General features: G+C 39.9%; 1 protein-coding gene across 9 annotated transcripts in view; it reads left to right on the forward strand.

Moving 5' to 3' along the window:
• Positions 1–24428, forward strand: part of TENM3 (teneurin transmembrane protein 3) — a 3393579-nt gene that overhangs the window by 3306480 nt on the left and 62671 nt on the right. For all 9 annotated transcript variants that reach the window (XM_072622672.1, XM_072622671.1, XM_072622669.1 and 6 more), the window contains 5 exons: positions 29–296; positions 1782–1925; positions 5087–5336; positions 22074–22306; positions 23816–23970. In XM_072622672.1, coding sequence (XP_072478773.1) covers positions 29–296; positions 1782–1925; positions 5087–5336; positions 22074–22306; positions 23816–23970 — 1050 coding nt within the window. The remainder of the gene's footprint in view (positions 1–28; positions 297–1781; positions 1926–5086; positions 5337–22073; positions 22307–23815; positions 23971–24428) is intronic.

Genomic DNA, 24428 nt, shown 5'->3' on the forward strand with positions numbered 1-24428 from the left:
ATTTGTTAATGTCTTATTCATAACTTAGGTACTTCATGAAGATACTTCAATTCCAGGCACAGACCTGAAACTCTCCTATTTGAGCTCCAGAGCAGCAGGGTACAAGTCAGTCTTGAAGATCACCATGACTCAGTCTGTTATACCATTTAATCTAATGAAAGTTCATCTGATGGTGGCAGTAGTAGGAAGACTCTTTCAGAAATGGTTCCCAGCTTCACCCAATCTTGCATATACATTCATATGGGACAAGACGGATGCATATAATCAGAAAGTCTATGGTTTGTCTGAAGCTGTTGGTGAGTTCCATAGATCTTGTAGGTTGTTTATTTCTTTACTATTTCCATTTAAACTTCTGTTTCAAATTCATAATGATTATAGAACTGGTTGGAGCTCATGGAAATTCAATGGGCACCAATCAGAAAGGGAGATAGGAGGGAAGGAACCTACCCTGGAGAAAGAATTCTCCTACCTAGTGCATAGCATTCTGGAGAGAAATGATAAATGTACCACGTAAGAGAAAAGAGTGCCTTTCTTTATTTTTTGGAGTGAAGATTGCATCCCAGAGGAGCTTGGGTGAAATTTCATGTTGGGCTCATGTCCTTTTTCCCCCTCTTATGTGTCTGTATTTCTTCCCTCTGTTCTACTTTCTTCTCTATTTTTTCACTGCCTTACTTCCTTTATTATTTCTTTGGTGTTTTTTCTCCATTTTCTCTTTCCTTTTTTTCCCCTCTCCTGCATTTTTCTTCCATTTGGCTCAATCACCTAGTCAGAGTGACATTTAATAGTAGAAGATATCTCAGCTAGGTCTAAATCCCAAATCAGCTCAATCATTTAACCCAAACTGAATGAACAGTCACTTTAGTCAAGCAGCAAATCAATTAAATAAAAAAAGAAGAAAAAAATCAAGTCAAACCAGTTGTTGAAGTGAATTGACTGAATGGTATAGTCAGAGTAGCTGAACTTGGTATGTGCATTGGCATAGCCTGAGGCCCAGCGCATCAGAAACCAAGCTCAGAGTGAGAAGTATTTAGGGCATGGGGAATTTGTGTTCTGTAACTCATTTCAGGCTGAAATGTCAGTAATATTTAAGAGGAAAACATCTTTCTAGGGCCTGAGTTATTCAATTCATGCAACCACATAATTGTGGATTCTTTCCTTCATTTGTGCGCAGTATACAGCTCTGATGTTTCCCCTCTTTGGGGCTAGCATGGTGTCTTGCACATCATGGGAATTTAATAATTGTCTGTTGAAATGATTTGAGTCCTACAATGAAATCTGCATTTTTACTTTCATGCTTGCTAATTTACTACTCAAATTACTTAATTCAGTTCCAGTATTTACCCATGAAAACAGTATAATTCAGTAGCCTTTTTTACCCTGCTAGAATCTTGTTTGTTTCCAATAGTCTTATCACTTAGCAACATCAGAAATGGAATAGCAAGAATTATCATTCATAATTTTTAGTTATTATCATTCAGCGCATTACCAATTCCCAGACCTCTACTTCACTTTGTGTTTTGTGGAACCTATGATATCAGAATACTGCAGGAAAAATATATTGGGTAAGTCACTGAAAAATCTCAGGGGACCATGCTTTAAAAAAAAAATTTAAGTGAAAATGTTTACATTTTCTGAATTATCAAGACAATTTTTTTTCACAAGATAAGTGGAAGAAGTATGGTAGCCTCAGAATACAATGTGAAAAAAATTAGCAAAATGATAGTAAGCTGCAATTTCTGTCTGCAGTTGGGAAAATGAAATATGATTTGTTGTCATTCCAGTGTCTGTTGGATATGAATATGAATCTTGTTTGGACCTAACTCTGTGGGAAAAGAGAACCGCCATTTTGCAAGGCTATGAATTAGATGCATCCAATATGGGTGGTTGGACGCTAGATAAACATCATGTGCTGGATGTTCAAAATGGTAAGATGTTTCCTATCACTAGTAAAAAAAGAAAGAAAGAAAGAAAAAATTAAGTCTATTTTTAAAAGATTTCAACTTCCTTTATTATACTGATGGAAGGAGAAAGTAGGTCATCTTTGGGGGTTTTTTTAGAGCGTTGTTTTTCTCCTTGATTCCTCTCCAGGATTATTTAAAGATTTATTTGCAAATCTTAGTGTGATGATACTTGTTTCACCCCTTAAGGATCTGCAGTGTGTATTAGTGTGGGCATTTCTTCCATCAGTGCATACCAAATCCTTCCAAAGCTTAAGGAGTTATTATGATAGAAAAAATTAATCTCTAGATGGCCAACCCTATAGTGATGAGCCTCTCTAAATTCAGCTAATCTGGTGTTCCTTGGTCCAGAGACTCAAAATCCATCAGTAGATGCAAACTAAAAGCCATTCTGCCCTGGTAGGACGCTTCGGACCTTGCATTCATCTGGCACAGCCTTTTGAAAAGGAAAGGTCAGGCCACCCTGAGACATGATCTGGGACATGTTAGGGTTAAATCAAATAATCTCTAAGGGCCCTTCTAACTCTATGATTTTATGATAGAATTAAATTTGGATCTTAATCCTAAAATTCACGAAGTGAAATGTGGTGTGATACTTTTATATAGCTTCATTGACACTCGGTGTTCAGTAAAAGATCAAGCAGAGGTGAATTCGCATGAATTCAGACATCAAGTCAAATGTGAGAACTAGACCATAACAAAAAATATTTGCAAACTTGACAGAAAAAATTATTTAAAAAGATGAGTCAACTTTAATTCACAAGGTGAATTGATTGTGACTTTAAATTATATCCAAGAGTTGAGCTTGACAAGTAGTGACTTTTCAAAGTGATGTGTGTCTAATCGAATAAACAAAATGATTTGTCGTCATGACAAAGTGGATGAGCTATGGAAATCGGAGGAGCAGAAAGAGGCAAAAATGTAGACAGTGACAGGTGCTTGGGTGAGCACCCTGAAACATGAAAATAAATAGTCTAATGCTTATCCTTCCATTGTGTGGTAACAGAGGAGTGTCAAGAAGGGCCAATCTTTCAAAGTAACAGCTGAATAAATCAGGTGCAGTGAGTGGTGTGCTGACTTGTCAGAATTCTTCTGACAAACATTATAGAAATAAGCTCTTTTTGCAAAATTGGAACTCCAGGATTGTTGAGAATTATGTAACCAAAAGAAGAAAGATTGTAGATGTTATTAATGCATTCTTTTTTGTATCCTGGGTAAACAGTATGTCATTATTCTGCATATATTATATATTATATATATTATTATACTTAGATTTTCTTTCGTAAAATTTGAAGTCTGCTTCATCCTTCTCGAATTCTTAATGTAAATAACGCAGCATTTAAAAATAATCCCCATTAGTGTGGTGTGATGTTTTTTCCTTCCTGGTTACTCTAGCCAGGGATGATAAAGGGGCGGAGAAGAAGGAACAGCATCTCAGCTTCCTCATGTGTATTTTCTCAGTTTGAGTGTATTAACAGCAAATCAGCAAAGAAACATAACCATTGGCTAAAGAGCTGCTTTGAAATCTAGTCTAGTCAATAAAACACATAACTGGAAAGCATAAAGCAGCAAGTGATTTACTCAAATTGTATCATGCTGAGAGAAGGCATATGCACTCAATAATTATAACTGACCATCAATAGGGTACACTGTGACTAAGTCATGGGTCCTTAGCAGAGGTCAGCAGACTGTGGCCCACAGTCCAAATCCAGTCTGCTCCCCGGTTTTGTACAGGCTACTAGTGGTGGGTCAAATTTGGCCCTTGGGGAACAGTTTGCTGACCTCTGATTTATAGGACACAAATACAGTTAAAGAATATAAACTTTAAAAACATTTCCAAGTATGAAACATGTAGAATTCTGTGTTGGGATTTGTCTCTCTCTCCTTTCAGAAAACCATAAACAGAATAGTCACTGCACTTTGTTTTCACAGTCACTTAACCTACCCAAGCCTTGGTTTCCTCATCTATAAAATGGGAATTTTTTTTCTACCCTTTTCTGAATTATTTTAAGGAAAGCACTTTACAAATCTAGTAAATATGTGCTAGTAGTAGTAGTAGTAGTAATTACTAACAATAATAACAACAAAAGCTTTACTTTCATACCTTAAAACAGAATTCAATTTAAAGAGTATCCTGGGCTTCCATAACACTTTTCCCTGTAACATTCTTCTGATGTACATGTTGAATATCTACACATAGACTTATCATCAAATACAGACTACTGTCAGAAAAAATAAAACCCTTTAAGGTACAATGATGTTCAGACAAGCATTGATCATTTTTAACAGCCTGAAAAGTGTCAGAGGTTCAAATTCCATCTTTCATCCTTACTCCCCGTGTAAAACTCTGGGCAAGCCCCTTAACATCCCTGGGCCTCAGTTTCTCATATCTAAAATGAGGGGGCTGCACTAAATGGTCTCTGAGGTCTCTTCTTGATCTAGTCCTACAATCTCATGTATGTTTTTTTGCTCCAGTTTTTTTTTATAAGATGGGCAGTGAGAGGTAGTACAGTGTATGATAGAGAATGCTAGACTCTATATGAAAAAGATTGGGAAGACCTAAGTTCAAATATAGCCTCAGAAACCTCCTATCTGTGTGACAAGTCTCATAACTTTAATTTGCCTCAATTTCCTCATCTGTAAAATAGACATAATGACAGTACCTACTTCCCAAGATCATTGTGAAGATTAAATAATCTTCACAATGTAATAATGTTTCTTAAGCACTTAGCACAGTGCTTGGCATATGCTAACTACTATGTAAGTGTTAGCTATTATTGATAGTACTATAAACCCACCCAGAAAAAAGAAACACTTATGTCTGTATCAGTTATCCTACAAAATGGCCAATCAATAGAATCAGCTCTCTCAAATCAACAAGGTTCATTTCAATTATTAGCCAACTATAACTCTGCTATAAAATGTATTTTATGACGTTTATGGCTTGGTACTTTTTAGCGACCAAAAAATATTTTTTCACTATGTGCTGCTTTAATTTTAAATTAACTATCCTTCAATTCAAACCTAAGATGGAGTAGATAGTAGCTGCTGGAAGATGAATATTATTAAAGTTATAATTTTTCCAAGGGATTTCTTTAAATAAAAGGAAAAACTGAATGTGTCTACAGGTATACTCTACAAGGGCAATGGGGAAAATCAGTTCATTTCCCAACAACCTCCAGTGGTCAGCAGTATCATGGGCAATGGACGGAGGCGTAGCATTTCATGCCCAAGCTGTAATGGTCAAGCTGACGGCAACAAGCTCTTGGCTCCAGCAGCTTTGGCTTGCGGGATTGATGGCAGCCTGTATGTAGGGGATTTCAACTATGTACGGCGGATATTCCCTTCTGGGAATGTAACTAGTGTTCTGGAACTGAGGTATGGATGTCTTTCCTTAATTTGGGGATGGCTGAAATGCCACATTGTATAATGAATTTAAGTGTAATGCTTTTTTGACATTTTAATACAAAAGGGAAACAGCTGAAAAAAAACCAAGTTGAGTCTAAATTACTAAGCTATTTATCCAGAGAGATCTTCCAAGTGTTTAAATTAGTCCCTAGGAATGTTAGGTCCTTTGTGGGGGTCAGGAAAAGCCCAGGTTTAAGTATATTCATTCTGTCAGGCCATTAACATGGTTTACCAGGACTTTGCTGAATGGTCCCCTAACGGACCAATATAAAAATTTCTCATTGGCTCCACTGAGCGAATAGCACACTGCGGGGATATGGCTGAGTGTTTGTAATCACTTTAATTTCCTTCGGAACAACCTTGTGATATAGGTTGATAGATACCGTTCCCCTCATTTCACAAGTGATGAAATTGAAGAGTGAACTGTTTAAGGGAGCTGCCTTAGATTGTAAGATATGGCAGTAAAATAAGCAGGAATATGCCATTAGTCATTCTTCATGGCTGCATTTCCAAGCTTTCCTTTAAGTCATTGTCAAAACTTTTCTTGGTTCATGTAGACCCATGACTATGGGTCAAAGTCAGTGTCTCACTTTACAAGTAAATTAATTTGTCTCACTCTATGAAATTCACTTCTAGGCTTATTTCTGTTAAATTAACAATATTCTGTTAAAAAATAAAATATCTGTGTTCTACTCATTCTTTAACTTCTTTGTTGACTTTCTCTAACTGAACTTTTTTTTTTACCTTTTCTTTATCTGCTCCTCCCAAGAAATAAAGATTTTAGACATAGGTAAGCATATTATTTAAAGGTGATTTTATGTTTTCAGTGCCCATTTTACTTAAGCGTTCATTCCAAACTCAGTTCTTTTCAGTTTATTATGGGAGAAGAAACCTAATATCAGAAAAATGATTAACCTTTTATAAAAGTAAACCTTTTATTTATGTTGATTCCAATTGTTAAGTGGTAAAAGTGATAGATGCTTGTTCTTGACCATATTTTTAAAAGAATTATATTTGGGCTGTTGTCTCTGTTGGGCTGTTGAGTTCAGTCATTTTTCAGTCATATCTGACTCTTCATGACCCTATTTGGGGTTTTCTTGGCAAAGATAGTGAAATGGTTTGTCATTTTTGGCTCATCTGACAGGGTTCAGTGACTTGTCCAAGGTCACACATCTCGGAAGTATCTGAGATTGGATTTGAACTCAGGAAGAAGAATCTTCCTGACTCCAGGTCTGACACTCTATCCATTGCACTGCCTAGCTGCCTGTGAATGGTTTAGCCAGAAATAGATGAACCCAAATGAGGAGTAGAGGGCAGAGTGGAAGTGGGACTGGGTGAACATAAGAACCACTTAAGGCCTTTCAAGAAAGTTCCTCCTCATCTTTCAACATGTTTATTTTTTCAAACAAAACTACCAGGACTGTCAGCTGTTGACATTCCCACCCAGCTTTATCTTCAATTACCTCTCTGCTTCCACACAGTCAATGTGAAGGGGCAGTGGAGGTTTAGGAACCAAATAACACAATATAATTTGGAAACATTTCCCTCCCACTGACCCAGCAGCTGACTCAAAACTGGCACAGGCGGAGGGGATGGCAGCAGCCCAACAGAGTATTATTTGGTTGTGTATGAAGAGAAGAGATTGAGAAGTGCACTTTCTACTCAAACCTGAGATTTATTTCTATTAAAATGTCAATAAACCAATGTGAAGGCTCAAATGACAGCACAATGCATTGTTGGGAAAGAAAGTTTTCAAGAGACTAGGGGATCAGTAATTCTGCTGATAAGTTCTATTTGCTCACTTGTTTCTTCCTTTGAAGCAAAACCATTTAACTTTTTCAGCTTAACTGGCCTCTTGCTATTCCCAGAACTCAGTATTCTGTCTTGCCCTGCCTGGGCTGTCTGTCACCTCTGCCTGGGATGCGCCCCCACCTCATCTGGAATCCCTAGCTTCCTTCAAGGCACAGATCCTTGTCTTTGTCTTACATAAGTGGCAAGAAGATGAAGCAGTGTAAAGACTCCAAGGCTTATAGTCAGGAAGACCTAAGCTTGAAACCCGAGTCAGGCATTTAACTAGCTGTGTAATCACTGGGCCTCTTTTTGTCATCTGTAGAATGGAGCCAGTAACAGCACCTACCTCACAGAGTTGTTGTGAGGAACAGATGAGATAATGAGCGTAAAACCCTTCACATACCCTAGTGTGTCTAGCTAGTGCCAGAAGTCTGTTGAATTGAATTGACAGCATCAACAACTAATCAAAGTGATATATTTGCAAAGAAACAGGATGTGAGAAATTGATGTTTTTAAGGTATTGATTTGTCCTGTCAGCTGATGACCCTTTTGTTTTCTGAAGATGGATGCCTTTGAAATTCCAATTTTCACAATAATACAGACAAGATGATTTGAAAATTTGTTTTCCTTAAACCTTTTTTAAAGTAACCCTCCATTTGACCTCACCAATTCTTGCAGATTAAATTTGTGTTCAAATAATTAGTATTACAAGAAAAATCTCTGCATGACAAACATATTTCCACACTTAAGTTATTGACCCAGTTAAGGAAGTCTTTCCAAATGCAAAGCTTAAAAAACATAAAATAATTTGGCGACGTTTTTGGCACTGGTTGTAATGGAATTTGACTTGTGGTTGATAGTTTCTTAATTCCAAAAGGAGTTGTACTTGAGTTCTCAAGAAGGCATATTTCCCTGAACAGTAAGATAAGAGGAAGAAGGAACTATTCAAGAATTAAGGCTGGCTGGAACTGAGGCCAAAGTTTCCAGCCTTGTAGGCAGTCCATATCTCATTCTACACTTAGCTGAAACAGGTGCTCAAGAAAAGATGAGGCAGTGACAATGCCTCCCTGAAGCTCAGTCTTTTGCCTAGAAAACATGTCTCAAGACTCAGGCTTGAAATAGAAGGGTGGGAAAGTGGAGGAGGGCAGGAAGAGAGAGAGAGGAAATCAAGCTGGGGGGGAAAAAGGCTTAAAATGGTAACTTTGGTTTGGATTTTCATGGTACAAGATTGAAAGAGAAGCAGTGTAATGTCAAAGGCATTCTTAACTGGCTAATCAGTTACACAGGTAGAAAGGTACCAAGGAGCTGTCAGGTTAGGATTGCAGGTTCTCAGGATAGAGGTGGAGGCTAGGGAAACAGACCTGGGAATCACTGATTCACACAGAATCATAAGAGTCCTAGCTAGGATCACAGGCATAGAGCTATCAGGGACCTTAACATTCATCAAGAGAAGTTAAGTGGTACGCTGGACAGAGCGTAGCATATGGAATCCGATGACCTAGATTTCCAACCTCAGCTTTGCTATTTGTTGCCTGTGTGATGTGCCAGCCTCTGTACAGGCCGCTGGGAATAGAAAGACAAAAGTGAAAGAATCTCTTCAGGGAGCTTATAGTCTAGGAATGGGAGACAACATTTATCTAAACACAGATACAGTACATCTTTCTGTGCCTCTACAGATAGATGTGAAGGTAATTGGGGAGGGGAGAGGCTCTTGCAGCTGGGGACATCAAGAAAGGCTTTATGTAGAAGGTGGTACTTGATCTGACCCTTAAAGAAAGCTCTCTAACTGATGAGGGAAAACATTACTGGCATGGGGGACCACCACTACAAAGGTCTTTTATTTTTGTTAAACATTCTCATTTATATCTTAATCTGGTTTGGGACTAAAATTGGGAGTTTTCCAGTCCATGTGCCACAAATGTGACACTGGACTAGACTGCTCTTTCAACCCTTTCCAGGTGCAAAGCTTGATTTTTCTTGCTGAAGGTTCTACAAGCCAGTGAGTGGTAAAACCAGAAGGAAAAAGTCGACCCTCTGACCCCCAAATCATGTGCCTTTTCCCCTATATCATAGTACGATAGGAGTGGACTGGATTACCATAGGAGAGATGATGGAAAGTGAGGCAATATAGCAGGAGCCCTGAATTCTAATCCTTTTCTCTCCCATGAATTAACTGTGACCTTGGATGTCTTTATCTGCCCTGTAAGAGTCAGATTGGATAAGCTCCAAATGCCTTTTCAGCTCTGTAAACCTAAGAAGTTTGAGGAGAGTAAGTTAGAGAATATCTTCTTCAATGGATATGCAAAAGGAAAAAAAAAACAAGAAAGAGGGGTGATCAAAGCATCAAATGTTGCAGAAAGGTCAAGAAATGTGAAGCTAAAGGGGGGAAAAAACCACTAGAGGTCATAGGTGACTCTTGAGAGAAGACTTCCTATTGAGTGGGGAGAATGGAATCCAGATGGCATGTGGTGAAAAGAATGGAAGAGGGAAAGTGGAAGCAACAGTTATGAATTACTTTTTCTAACAGTGAAGACAAGAATATAGGGAAGGATGACCTAGACAAATTTGTGGACAGAGAGGAAAGAATGTGCAGAGTAAAAGAGGTTAAAGATAGCCAAACGCGAATAATGAAAATCAACAGGAGACTAGAAGGGATGACATCAAAGACACAGGTGAAGTGAGTACCCTTGGTAAGGAGAAGAATCATATTATTTTCTGAAACAGAAGGACAAGTGTCAACCCAGAGAAAGTCTGTGTCAGAGATGGAAGTTGGGGGATTTCAGATCAAACTTGATCTCAGCAAAGCAACACTATGAGAGAAAGAGTAGAGGTGAAATTAAGGTGCTCAAAGAGAGTCAGAAAGTTTGGGCATTCTAAAAGGAGTCAATAAGAGGTAAATAAGAGAATTATTGGGTAGCACTGAGAACCTAGATGAGATTAGGTAACATAAATTTGCACTGGAACCAACCAATTTCAGGGTCTACACAAAGTATGCAGTTAATAAATGCCTTTTCATTCATTCATTTATTCACTGATGAATTTCTCCCATTCTGGACAGCCCAGACAGGTGAAGGCAGATGGCATTACCTACAACTGGAGATTAGAGGAACTAAAATTACACTGGGAGGAGAAGAAAAGACAATTTGCTTTGGACTCATGAGATCATAGGCTTGTAACCAAAAGATTCCTTGGGAATTTGTGATTTAAGTCCTCTTCATTTTACAGATTTGGAAACTGAGGCTGAGAGTGCCTGAATAACTTGCCCAGGGTGACACAGCTAGTAGGTGTTTGAAGTGGGATTCAAATCTGGGGCTTCCTGACTCTAACTAAGCCTAACATTCTATCCTACTTCCTTGAAGGACCTGGATTTACCCCTCCACTACCACTGTGTCACTATCTATAGGAGCTTTACCTCTGTCTGAGTCATTTAACCTTTCTTGGCCATTCAGTTACCCATCTATGATGAGATATCTTAGCTCTAAATCCATCCCATGACCCCAGGATAGAAGGCTAAAGGAATGAGGGGATGGAGAGAGGAGACTAGTGGTGCTTTGAAGTGATAGACTCTGGGAGTCTAGACCAGGGTTGGGGAACCTGCAGCCTTCAGGCCACATATGGCCTTCTAGATCCTTAAATGTGGCCTTTTGACTGACTTAAGGCTGCACTTAAGGATCTAGAAAGCCATATGTGGCCTAAAGGCTGATGGGTCCCCACCCCTGGTCTAGATCAATTAGAGAAGCCCATGAAGGTAGAAGAGGGATGAGGAACAGCAAACAGACAGAACCCCAAATTCCACCAAGGGATTAATGACAGATAGGTTGCTACAAGCAAACATGACCTAATTAGACCATGCTTCCTAAATACCTTAGGCCAAAAATGTCCCCCAGGCATTTCTACTGCGGCTCCCTGTTGGTTTAGAAAAGTCAGCTCCTTCTTATGCCCTGTCACCTGAAATTTCCACATAAACCTAGCCTTGCTGAGCTCCCCTACTCCCAAAGCAACAGTGTCATACCTGTGGCCTTGTTCTGTTAGCATCTGAGGCAGAAAGGAGGTTAGATTCTGAGCCAGATGGGACATGGGGATCACTGAGCCCAAACTCTTCGTATTACACATGATGAGCCTGGGCCCCAGAGGGAGATGACTTGGCCAACATAACACACAAGCGTCAGATGTGGGATTTGAATGCAGGGCCTCTGATCCCAAAGCCACTGAATCACATGACCTCTCTTGAGTTGGGTGTGGGGATGGAGTCATATTGGCTGGGGAATTCACTGTAAAAACGCTGGAGAATACAGGAATGCTAGGTGGAATAGAACAAACATTGGACTTGGAATAAGGAAGACCTGATTTTAGTTCTGGCTTCAGATACTTCACAATGGTGTGACCCTGGGCCAGTTATTGAATATATCTGAGCTTCATCTGTAATTAAGGATAATCACAGCACCACCTCCCAGGGTTGTGGTGAGGACCAAAAGATTTAACATATTTAAAATGCTTTGCAAACTTTAAAGTGATATGTCAATATTAACTAATATGTAAAGGGATGAGGGGATGTAAAGGGGGGAAGAGGAAGATGGCTGGGTGGATCCTCAGGGCTCTGTTAAAATGGGTAGAGTTTCATTGTGCAGACTTCTCACAGGTATCCTGGGTGTACCTGGCAGTCTAGATCCAGCATTATCTCAGGGGCAATGGACAGATTACTTAGGAACCATGATCTGTTACCCAGGAAATAAGTGTCTTCTCTGCTACAGTTGTCATAATTCTTGCTATTAGCCATATTTGTGGTTGTGAAGCTGTTTTTTCTTGCAGTCATTTTCACTGGATGGCAGCACAGTTCATCCTGGTGCCCCTTCACGATCCCTTTGTCCCTTTTCCACTCCCCCTGGTGTGACCTTGGACCACCTCTTACTTGTGCCAAGCTTCTTAACAGGCTGTTGTGATTTGAAGGTGGGAAGAAGGCTGCACACAGAGTCTTCCTCAGATGCCTTGTTCTAGCAGGGAAGTGACCTTGGGGTCTTGTAGAGCACAGACTCTGGCGAGTCTCACCAGACAATGATATTAAATATCATTTGTGCACTTTAAAATGTGCAGTGCTCTTTGTACACAATCTCATTTTATCCTCCTAACAACCTTGGGAGGTAGGTAATGTTATTATTATTACTGTTCCCATTTTACAGATGAGGAAACTTGAGAACCAGAGAGTTTAAATTGCCCAGGGTCACTGAGGTAATATGTGTACGAGGCTAGATTTGAACCCAGGTCTTCCTGACTCCCATTGCTGTCCTATTGTGACACCTAAAAGGGTCACATATTTAGAGCCTGTGATCTAGAAGGGTCCTTAGAGGCTATCTTAATCACCAAGGAGATCCAGGAGGGTGAAAAATGTGCAAGGTCATGCAGGCAAGAAGTGGCACAGTCCTGATTTAAACTCAGGTCATCTGATTACAAACCAGTGTGAGAGAGACTGAAGATGATGTGTTTGTAAACAAGGACCTGCCTCATTAAACCAAGAGGCTGGGTTGAGAGAGACTAACTTCAGGGCAATTGGTGTGTTTGTCCTTCTTTTCAAAGAAGAGCATGACATCAGAGAAATGATGACATGACTTGCACTTGACTTTGTTTTGAGTGAGGGAGGGCTGTGCAGGTCGCTAGCCTCACTTCTGCCTCCTGAGCCATCTGACTCCAGTGACCAGATATTCATCAGGATGATTGGAGATGGCCCAGGACAGAATGGGAGACCTTGGGCTTTTTAGATTGGCCTTTATCGGTACTCACTTAGAGGGAGGAAATGCCCATTGAGTGAACAGGCTCCTTTAAGAAGTAGTCAGGGAATGGCCCTTTTAATGAACAAAAGAAAACATAAGTAAATCAATAGAAACTGTTAGTAGTGATAATCACTGTAAGGCAGCCATTAAGTGGAGCTTTGGCAGGGATATCTTACTGTCCAGCCTAAGGACTTCAGAGTGCACTGGGGGAAGGGAAGGAGAGGGAGGCAGGGATCTAGCCAGTAAACCCCAAAACCCCAAAGGAAGGGGAGAGGGAGACAGAAGGAAGAGTATCAGCTGGGTTACCCAGGCCCCAGCTCAGGCAGCTTGGTCTACTCACAGTCTGTCTTCGTCCTTAGTTTTTGAAAAAGACCGTGACATCAGAGAAATGATGACATGACTTGCAGTTGACTTTGTTTTGGGTGAGGGAGGGCTGTGCAGGTCACCAGCCTCACTTTGTCCTCCTGAGCCATCTGGGTCCAGTGACCAGATATTCATCAGGATGACTGGAGATGGCCCAGGATGGAATGGGAAACTTTGGCCTTTTTAGGGCAATAGGTCAATTATGAAGGGGCCGAAATGCCCAGCAGTAACTCAGCTTGGACTGCTGAGGCCCTGTGCTGGGGAAAGGACCCTAAAGTCACAGGATCATAGGCACATAGAGCCCATCAAGTGCAACACCTTAATTGTACAGATTTAGAAATGGAGACAAGGGTTAAATGACTTGCCTAGGGTCACACAGCTAGAAAATATCTGAGGCAGGATTGGAACTCAAGGACTAGGGTTAGAAATATTTTGAGGGAAGAATTGACGGAACTTGGTCAGTCAGTTCCATGAAAAGAAAGAAAGTCAAATCATGTTTTTCACCTGAGTAAGAGAAACAAATGATAAAACAGGAGATTTCAATTTGTTAGATAGCTATAGAAAAATTCACTTAAAGAGCTTTATTCATAAACAGGAAACTTTCCACTTGTCTGCCCTGCCCTTCACCCACTCTCCTCCTTCTGTCTATGGGTCTGATCTGGTCACCTTGGCTATTTCTTTGTTCTCCCTTTCATGCCTCAAATATAGGTTATGGGAGGATTAGGAGTAGGTGATAGATAGGAAAAGAAATCCATAAAAGATTATGTGAAATGTGGTCAATTTAATTCTAAATTTGTAAACATTTACAATTTGTGATATGATTTTTTTCAAATTATACAAATGCAAGTGTGTGTGTGTTGGCACACATGGGTATGCGCATGCCTGTGAATCTGTCACCTTCTGTAGTTTACCCATAGACCCATTCAACAAACTTCAATAGTTTTTATGAATACACTCATTCAGCAAACATTAAGCAATGTGGAAGTAAACAAACGTTCCTTGCCTTCAATGAGTTTATAATCTATTGGGGATGTGTACATACATACATATACACATATCTGTTAAATACAAAGAAATGCCTAGGAAATGAGAAGAGCATGGCTCACTGAGGAAGGGGGCATTTGAGCCAAGCTTTGAAGGCACTCAGTAGGTATTTGTGTAGGGATTCCTTTGAGATAAGAGAGAAGGGGCAGTACATGCCAAGCAGGGTGAATGTTTGCCGCAGAAACAGAAGATGGCATGATGAGGAAGAGAAAGGATGGCTGAGACTCGGACATGTTTGCCAAAGATGCAACCAATAGGCAGGGAGAGATTGAACATAAGTGTCATAGTAGCAGTGGTGGAGGGAGGCATATTTTGGAGAAGATGGAAAGGAATTTGGAAGTTCTTAAATTTTTTTCTGACAGCAAACCTAAATTTGTTTCTTTGCAACCTCTACTCCTTGCCCTTGGTTCTTTCATCAGGATCCTGAGATCATGTGGGGTATGATAGAGGGGCAATCTATTGGAAAATATGGTATGGAATGGGATCATTTTTGCATTTAGAGGGCAAAAAGGGCCTCCTCTCCTTGTGAGACAGACAAGGATGGAGGCATCTGGGAGATAGAAGATGAAGAGAAGGGATAAAAAGCCATTGTGGTAAGGGGGATAGTAAGTATTGCCCTCCATGTATTTGACTGAAGGGGAGTGAAAAGGAAGGATGTAGGAGTGGAAGAAGATTGATGAACTCTAAGGTTACAATGTTTGAGAGGACACTGACTTATAAACTGAAGTTCTAAGTAGGAGATATGGAGAAGGCAGCTGTGAGAAAGGAACTAAATATCTTGAGAACATTTGTTAATGAGAGAGTAAGGGATAAAGTGGAATGGGTGAGCAAAAATGGATAGAGACCATGGTGGGCCAAGATTAAGGTTATTATGAATTGGAGTGTGGAGAGAAAGGGGAGAAAGGATTTTGTGAATGATGCATGTGAGGGAATATGAGATTGGGAAACCTGCCAAAGGATGAGGAAAGGAAAGGATAAAATGTTGACATAAATGTAGGATTAAATGCCATTTGATAGGGCTATCTACTCTTGGATCCTGTAAACATGGACTCCATGTAGGCTCTGATTCCCAGAGGTGAAGGATCTCTTACTACTGAACCCCTGTTGGAGAATGAAGAATAAGATAGGGACTAGGTCTACAGGACTTGGCAGATCCACATCTTTTCCAGAACCTCATTCCAAGATGTCAGAGGATACTCCCTGCACAAGCTAAAAGCATTCAAAGTCCAAAAGTAAGGCTCCCTCCCTTTCCATTCCTTGTATCCTATTTAGAGACACCTTTATAGTTCTCTCTGTTCCTTCCAAGATGGTGTGATTTCTGCATCAAATTTAATAAGCTTACTTCAATGTTTCCTATTGAGTCAATAACATTCAACTCAAATTGCTCTAAAAAAACAACAGTTCAGATTCCCTAATTTACCCAGTTGATCTGGTTGCTAGAAATTCAGTGACACTGCTTTTGTAGACAAATACATAAGAAAATATACCTCCAAATGTACCATAGAACAGGACCAGTAAACTGCAAACCAGGATCCATCTGATCAGTGAGATAACGACTCCTGTTGTCCATTTTTTGGAACCTTCCTTCCCCTATTTAAAGAAATTTTATGACAGAGCAAATTAGCAAGTCAAGCCATTTTCTATATACCCTATCTGGGCAACTAGGTGGTGCAATGGATAGAGCACCAGTGCAGGAGTCAGGAGGACCTGAGTTCAAATCTCACCTCAGACACTTGACACTCACTAGCTGTGTGACCTTGGACAATTCACTTAACCCCAAATGCCTCATCCTGGGTCATCTCCAGTCATCCTGATGAATATCTGGTCAGTGGATTCAGATGGTTCTGGAGGAGAAATGAGGCTGGTGACCTGCACAGCCCTCCCTCACTCAAAACAAAGTCAAGTGCAAGTCATGTCATCATTTCTCTGATGGCGTGGTCTTCTTCAGCAACAAAGGACACACACACACACACACACACACACACACACACATACATACACCCTATCTATATCAAATAGGATAAAACTTCACTAAGGATGGCTTGATAATCACTGTGATCTAAGCAAGTCAGGAATGAGCTAAAAATGGAAGTACCATGCACTAGGATCTCCACTTGACCTGTATTTCTTTGGTCTTGCTATTAGCCAGAACCTTAATGTTCACGAGAGTGTTGTGCTCCTGCAGATAATCATGAATTTTCATTAGATTTATATTTTTCAAACTCCTGTACCCCAGCCAATAGCTGCAGTCATTTTCACTCACTATACTTACCATCATTTCCTTTCTCTTCAGCATGGGCACTCCCAACAATGGTGCAGATCACACACCTGTGGAGCAACTCTTGTTGTCCCATAGATCCTTTACTAGGCCCTTCCTTGAGAACAGGGGTTCTTATGTGTTTTTGTGCATCATGGATCCTTCTGATGGTCTGGTGAAACCAATGTACCCTTTTCCAGAATAATGTGTAAAATTATGTATAATATATCACACATAATAAGGTATAAAATTAAAAAAGAATTACATTAAAATATAATCATCAAAAAATTTTCAAAAGTCAATTTCAAAGACCCTAAGTTAAGAACTCCTGAGTTAAGAACTCCTGCTCTAGATTTTTTGCTATTCCATGGAGACCAGTACAGCATGTTAGATGTAAAGGAATATAAGTCTTATTATAAGGCCTTAGCATAATAAACTAGGTGGCACTCTCAGCACCATCAGTTATCCCTCACTTTCTCTGGATGGGCTCATCTCCTTTTCTAGCCATTTATCTTTTGGATGGAGGAGAACAGTGTGGTGTAGTGGATGAAACATTAGACTTGGAGTCACAAGGAGCTGCTACAATGGAAAAAACTGGCTCTATAGACAAAGGACCTCAATTCAAATCCCAGCTTGGGAAAGTCTAGGCATCCCAGTGTCTTCAGTTATAAATAGAGGTTGATACCCACTAAGGTCCTTTACAGCCCTAGCTCTATTACCTGTGATCCAAATTCAAATTCTGCCTCAGACATGATCTCATCTTTGGCTTCTTCATCTCTAAAATGAGGCAGTTGTATGTGATGTCCTCTCTAGCCTCTGGCAGTTCTGAGTTCTGGAATTCTTTCCATGCCTCCTCCTGTGCAGTTTTGGTTTCATATTTTCACAATCTTCTTGAACCTGCCCCCCCAAGACCTCACTATTCTTTTATTCCCAATGTATGCAGGCCATTTTAGCATACCAGCAGTTCTTATCTTGGTTTTCATGTGAGAAGGGTTTGAACTGAAAAACTAGCTTCACTGTGTGAGGCTGAAGCTAAGGCTGTGCTCCAGAGAACTTATCTGAAGAGGTTAATCTTGGGCAGTGGATGGCACCCAGCATCTGTCCAAATCCATCAACAGTTCAGTGCATCTTCAGTCTCACTGATGTGGGCAGTCCCTCCACAGACATAGTCCACCCATGCTTTCTCCTGCTGCATCATTCTTGTCCATTTTTTCCATAATTCCACCACTGAGCAGGGGTTCTTACCTTTTGTGTGTGTGTCCCTTTGGCAGCCTAAAGAAACTCAAAGGCCCCTTCTCAGAATAATTTTAAGTACGTAAAATACTTATAATTACAAAGGAAACCAACTATATTTAAATAAAAGTGTAATTTTCCCATCCAGCTTAAAAGACCCCTCAAATCCATCCACAGACTCTCAGCTTAAAAACTGCCAGAGAACAACCCAACATGATAAGGGTTATCTTCTCTCTCTCTTGATGTAATGGAGCAAACAAGCTGACCACCACAGGTGCACAGACCAGAGAATATAGAGCCAAGGACCCCTGTGAAGTTTGGGGCTGTACTTGAGGAACTAGAGGGCCACATGTGGCCTCAAGGCCACAGGTTCCCCACCCCTGTCCAAGACTTTCTGGTCAATCCCCTTACTTTATAGTTAAGGAAATTCGGACTCAAAGAGGTTAAGTGATTGCCCAGTGTCACACAGATACAGAAAAGTGCAAGGCTTTCTCCACTGATCTATACTTCCTCAGTTATCCCTCACTTTTATTACGTGACTAGTCCATCTTTTTCTTGTTGTTCATACATCTCTTAGAAGACATTATTTATTCCACTTCTCCATCTATCCACATAATTATATTTGGCCTTCCTGAATAGGTGTATATAAAACCTGGGCTTTTAATATGAAGAAATATGCATGGAGTCTTGCAAAACCATGTATGTCCTATGAGAAAAATTTGCAGGCTTTGTGTGAAATTTCTGCTTTCAGGGGGTCTGAAGAAGATGCCTCTGAATGAATGAAAAAAACATCTATTAAGCACTTAGTGGACACCAGACACTGTGTAAGGCCCTTGAGATAAAAAACAAAATAAGATACAGGATTATCATTCTATAAGGTGAATATGAGCCATACAAGGAAGTAGTAGGTCAGGAGTCATAGCACAACTGATTATCACATTCTTTCCAGGATGTGATATAAAGGTCTTATTATAAGGCTTTATTATAATAAACTAGGTAGCACCCTCAGAAACTTGCTAATGAGAAAGTGCTGCTATCCATGAATTAGATGCCTAATTATATATATATATATAAAATTAGATGCCAATTAGGCTTGCACTAATGAAAACCATGGATGGTCTATTGTTTAGATATAGTGCACTAATAGAACTAAGTAGACAGGTCCCAAATGGAACCTGTTTTCAAGAAGAGGGTGTGAATTATTCAGCACCAACTGTACTACCACCATAAAATTAATCAAGCAACTGCTCTGTGTCAGAAATTGGGCTGAGTGCTAGGAACACAGATACAATGAATAAGACAATCCTTCCTCACATATTCTAATCACCTAAAGAGAATGCCTTATCATGTCAGTAACACCTTAGTGTTAATGAATTGGGGCAAGAAGGCCTTGCCCACAGTAGAATGGGGATAGCTACTTGTCAGAGTTCCTTCCCAAATGTAGACACATGGTCTCCGTTCCCCATAACAGCTTTTTAAAACCCATTCTTAGTTGAATTTAAAGGTGCCAACCTGCATTACTGGTAGGTGCAGCCTCATCTGGGAAGTCCCTATGCTAATAAAACCATAGGTCCAGTCATTTTCTTATGTGCATTGTACTTTAAAGGTTTACAAAGTACTTTACAGCATCCTCTCATTTGTTCCTCACAGAAGCCCTGTGAGGAGGGTACAATATCTATACCATTATCACCTCTTTGCAGATGGGGGAACTGTCTTAGATTAAGTGACTTTCCCATGATCATGTAGCTAATAAATATGGGAGACTGGTCCCTTTAAGCTATCACATCACCTGCCTCATGGGCACATCCTCCATACAGAGCTATCAAATAGAAGATATGTTTCTGCCTTCAAAAACTCTGCTTTCCATGCAAAAGGAAGCAATGTATATAAGTACATTTAAATATAACTGATAGGCAGATATAGAATATATTCAAAACCAGCTGGAACTCTACAGAGTAGGAGAGATGCACGTGTCCTGCAGACTGAAATGGGATAACCTAGACAGACCAATTCATTAGTTACCAAGTCCCCAAAATGTGATTAGGCTGGAATTCTTACACATCTCTGCCCCTAAAAGACCAATTTGGTTCATATTAGATTGTAGAAAAATCTATGTTAAACTGTTTTGAAACACTGTAGTGACATATTAAGGTAGCTTCCCAGTTCATTGTAGGTGAAGGAACTATCATGTTTGCAAGCAGAATGTCTGGGTGCTTTGAATTTTTCTGAATAGGAAAACACTGTAACAGTACTGAACACAGCATGTCGGTTGGTTGATCATGTCATCAAACAACCTAGTCATTTGAATGGTTATAGACTCATAGATCCAGCAGTCATATAGTTCAGCCCCCATCATCATTTAGATAAAGAGACTGAGGCCCAGAGAGGTTAAATGATTTACCCAACGTCACACAAGTATTAAGTGGAAGAGACAGAATTTGAACCCAGGTCCTGACTCCGCAGCAAGTGTTCTTGCCACTCGTCAGCAAATACTTAGAGTTTCTGTGTCTGTCTAGGACCCTTCCTCCACCCCTTCCCTTCTCTCTCTCTCTCTCTCTCTCTCTCTCTCTCTCTCTCTCTCTCTCTCTCACACACACACACACACACACACACACACACACACACACACGTATACGCGTCCAGCCTTTTTCTATCTGGTAATACTATCACCACATGAGCATTCAGAACTGCCCTGCTCTGGTCTTCTCAGCATTGTAAACATCTTCAAACTTGGAACGAAGGCAGTGAGAGTCATAAGGTGGCAACCAGTTCTCTCCACTGTTTTGGTGCATATTGTCAAATGCTGCAACCACTTTTTCACACCCCTATTGAACTGCAGAACTCTGGTCTCCAAAGTCCTGGCAGAACCTCCCTGTAATTTGGAATTTCCTCCTGTCCTTCCCTCTGCCCACTGCCAGTTGAAGAAGTCTAGGGATATACTCTGACCTACTGTGGAAATCATAGACACTGTTACTTTTAAGCAGAAGCTACATCATGGGAACTATTACCTTCTCTTTAAAAAATGATGAGAAAACCATTTTACCAGGATAATAATTACACCAAATCAAATAACTGGGATAAAATGAGATAATGTGTATAAAGCACTTTGCAAGCCTTAAAGTGCTATATAAATGCTACCTATTATCATACTGCTAATTTTCTATTACATGTATTTGATGCTAATATAAAATGTCATCCTTCATAGGACTTATCTGTGTGCTATTAAACAGCAAATTCAGCAAAACATGAATTAGTATATGATGGATACATATAGTTGATTTTTTAATGGGATCTTAAATTATAATAACTTTCATCAAACAAAAATCTGAAATATTTTGTATTTGTAAAGAGAATCTGTCCGAAGAGATATATCCCACCTACGTGTCATCGTCTGTTTCTAACTTGTTCATGTTAGTCTTTGTAAGTAGCAGTACATCCAATGTGTTATATTAGCACTGTTTTATATTTATAAAACGTGAGGAACTACATTATGTGAACAGATGTTTGTATCTCACGAAGATTCTCGGATCGACTTTAGAGTTCAATTTGCAAACATCACAAATGAAACTGCCTGATACGGCATTCAGGCTCTGGGCATTAGGCAGCCGGTGGAGATTGCCTCCTGCTCTTCAATGACCTCATTTCGGCTCTTAACACTATAAATCAGGTCAGAAATTGTAACTGCAGCGAGTTCTGTTTCCAGATTATGATACAGCAGCCGAGGAGGGCATGATGCTACATTGTTTCTCCTGTCATAGGAGAGAAGAGGGTAATTCCCCGTGACGAGTCACTGCCGCAGTAGCAGCCCGTTACGCCTTTCTAGAGAGAGTTTATAAAGGTATAGGACGCTACAGGGCATCAGAGTCATTTTGGGCTCAGCTGCAAAAAGTCTTTGTCTTATGTATCATTAAAAAGGGGAGGGGGTGATTACAAAAAGATGCACGTTATGAACTATTAAATGGATCATGGAATGATGGGATTTTGAGTTGAAAGGGACCAACCCCTTTCGTTTTATGGATAAGGAAATAGACAGCTAGAGAAATCAACCAGCTTGCCCACTTGTGGCACTTAATAAAAGGACACTAAGCAGTGTTAAGAGGGACAGCAGTTTCCAGATTATTTTGAGACTTGCTACACTCTTTCCCATGTTTGCTAGTGTCTAGCTAGTCTTCTAGAATCAAAATTTTAGACATTTTTCTCTCTGTATTCAGAATGTCACTTAATCATGTTCAAATATGTGATCCCCTTTTGCAGCAGCAACCCAGCTCACAGATACTACCTTGCAACCGATCCAGTGACAGGAGACCTGTATGTTTCCGACACGAACACCCGCAGAATTTATCGCCCGAAGTCCCTCACTGGTGCAAAAGACCTCACTAAAAATGCTGAGGTGGTGGCCGGGACAGGAGAGCAGTGCCTCCCATTCGATGAAGCGAGATGTGGTGATGGAGGCAAGGCCGTGGAGGCCACACTCATGAGTCCCAAAGGTAGGGACAGCCTTCTGTTGGAGGACTTTTTTTTTTTAATATAGAGAAAGGAAGGAAATTCAGTTATTGCTTGATCGTCTTAAATGCTGAGTCTGACCTTTTGCCCAAAGCTGTGTTGAGAGGAGGCGGTTTCCAAATCTAGTGTTTTTAAAAGCCATTTAGCATGAAACTGATAGAAGCCTAAGCTGATTTTACAGCAAATATTGGGTTCTTGGTCTCTTTGATTTCATGCCATTTTTTTTCAGCTATCCAAAGAAGAAAGCAAATATTCTGCTATTCAGGACAGATTCTGTTAAAGGGAATTTCAAGGAGGGTGTCCAAATTCTTCATTGAATTGAAGTCATCTTTGAAACTGAAAAATTCTGTTCCTACTTAAAAAAAAATCTCCCCAAAGCAGCCCTCTTAGCACTCACCCAGTTATGATGTTTGACTTTTTCTCTGTGTATCATGAGGAAAACACTTGGCATGTGGGATTTCTGGAGGTGACAGGGGCTAACAGCCTTCAGGATCAACTTTCTATCAATCATACTAGACATGACTTGCTCTTTGCCATTTAATACACTGTTTCATTATAACAAGTGACTATTGTATGGACAAGGACTGGGGGCGAAATGTTTGCTGCAGTGAATTATTCATAATAGGAGATTTTATCGCTGAAAGGTCAACAAAGCACTAGCTCAAGCTTGACTATTTTTGTTAGAACGAATATGGTACAAAAAAAGTTCACTGTAGCAGAATTTAGCCCATTTCTACAATTTCTAGACATGCAAAAGAATTTAGATGTCACCATTTTGTACTCAGAATATACTGTTAATCTTTAGCTATGGTACATAGAGGACTGATCTCAGAGACAAGATGTGGGTTCAGATCCCAACCCCTGACAAATAACATACTAGCTATGTGACCCTGGTCAAGTCATTTTCTCAGTGTTCTAGGCAGCCTACTAGCTAGTTCAGAGGTTCTTAACCTGAGGCCTGTAAACTTGGTTTTTAGTTGGAGGGTTTTTCCATTTATACATAGCTACATTTCAATATAACTGGTTCCCTCTCTGATCCTATGCAGTTTGTTTTATGGACTTAACCTTATGTCAAGGACAGAACCATAGGCTATGGCCCAGACACAGGAGTCCATGACACAGAACAAGGTTGAGGACCATTGCTCTAAATTAGAAATGATAGAACATTTGACAGATATATATATATATATAGGAAGATCATTTCCTCACCAAGGGTTCCTTAAACCTGGTGAAAGCACAGGTCCAGGTAAAAAAGAGATACGGCCTGAGCTGCTCATTTATAGCTTACTGGACATTGTTCACGTATTTACATCTCTCTCTGTACATTCTGCACTATTTGTGATACAAATAGTAATACTGAACTCTTCTAACTATGTTTGAATTCCACAAGCATACCTGCCAACTTTGTATAATTCACCACCATCTCTGGGATTATTATGTGATCAAAAGTAATTTTTTAAAATTCCATAACATTTTGCTTCTCCTGGACACAGGGATGGCTGTTGACAAGAATGGATTAATTTACTTTGTTGATGGAACCATGATCAGAAAAGTCGACCAAAATGGAATAATATCAACTCTCCTGGGTTCTAATGATCTAACTTCAGCCAGGCCTTTAACTTGTGATACCAGCATGCACATCAGCCAGGTAACTTAAAAATTCAACTAAATGGCAATGTTTTGTCTTACACATAGCTTTTTTACTAGATAAATAGTGTCCTCCAGCTCATATCAGTTGTCTCTATCACATGTGGCAGTCTTCAGGACAAACTTCTTCTGAGAGATTGTATCGAAATGACTAAAAAAAAAAAAGTTCCTCTTTCACAGTCACACTCATGATAAACTCAGTATAGCACAGAACTGCAACATTAGTAAGAAATGAGAGAGCATTTGTAATAAAATTCTGGTACAGTAGCAGCTGGAAGATATTCTTAAAAATAAACCTAACTGCTTACGTCTCTTAATCTGTTATGGTGAATGACTTAGAATCTCAAGTAGTATGGAAAACCCATTAGTATTAGCCCCACTGGACTTTTACTTAGAATGGAGAGCTCAACTATTACCCTGACTGAAAACACAATAGAACACTAATGTATTCATAACCTC

This window comes from Notamacropus eugenii, chromosome 7 (assembly GCF_028372415.1).
Source record: "Notamacropus eugenii isolate mMacEug1 chromosome 7, mMacEug1.pri_v2, whole genome shotgun sequence".
Taxonomy (NCBI): Eukaryota; Metazoa; Chordata; class Mammalia; order Diprotodontia; family Macropodidae; genus Notamacropus; species Notamacropus eugenii.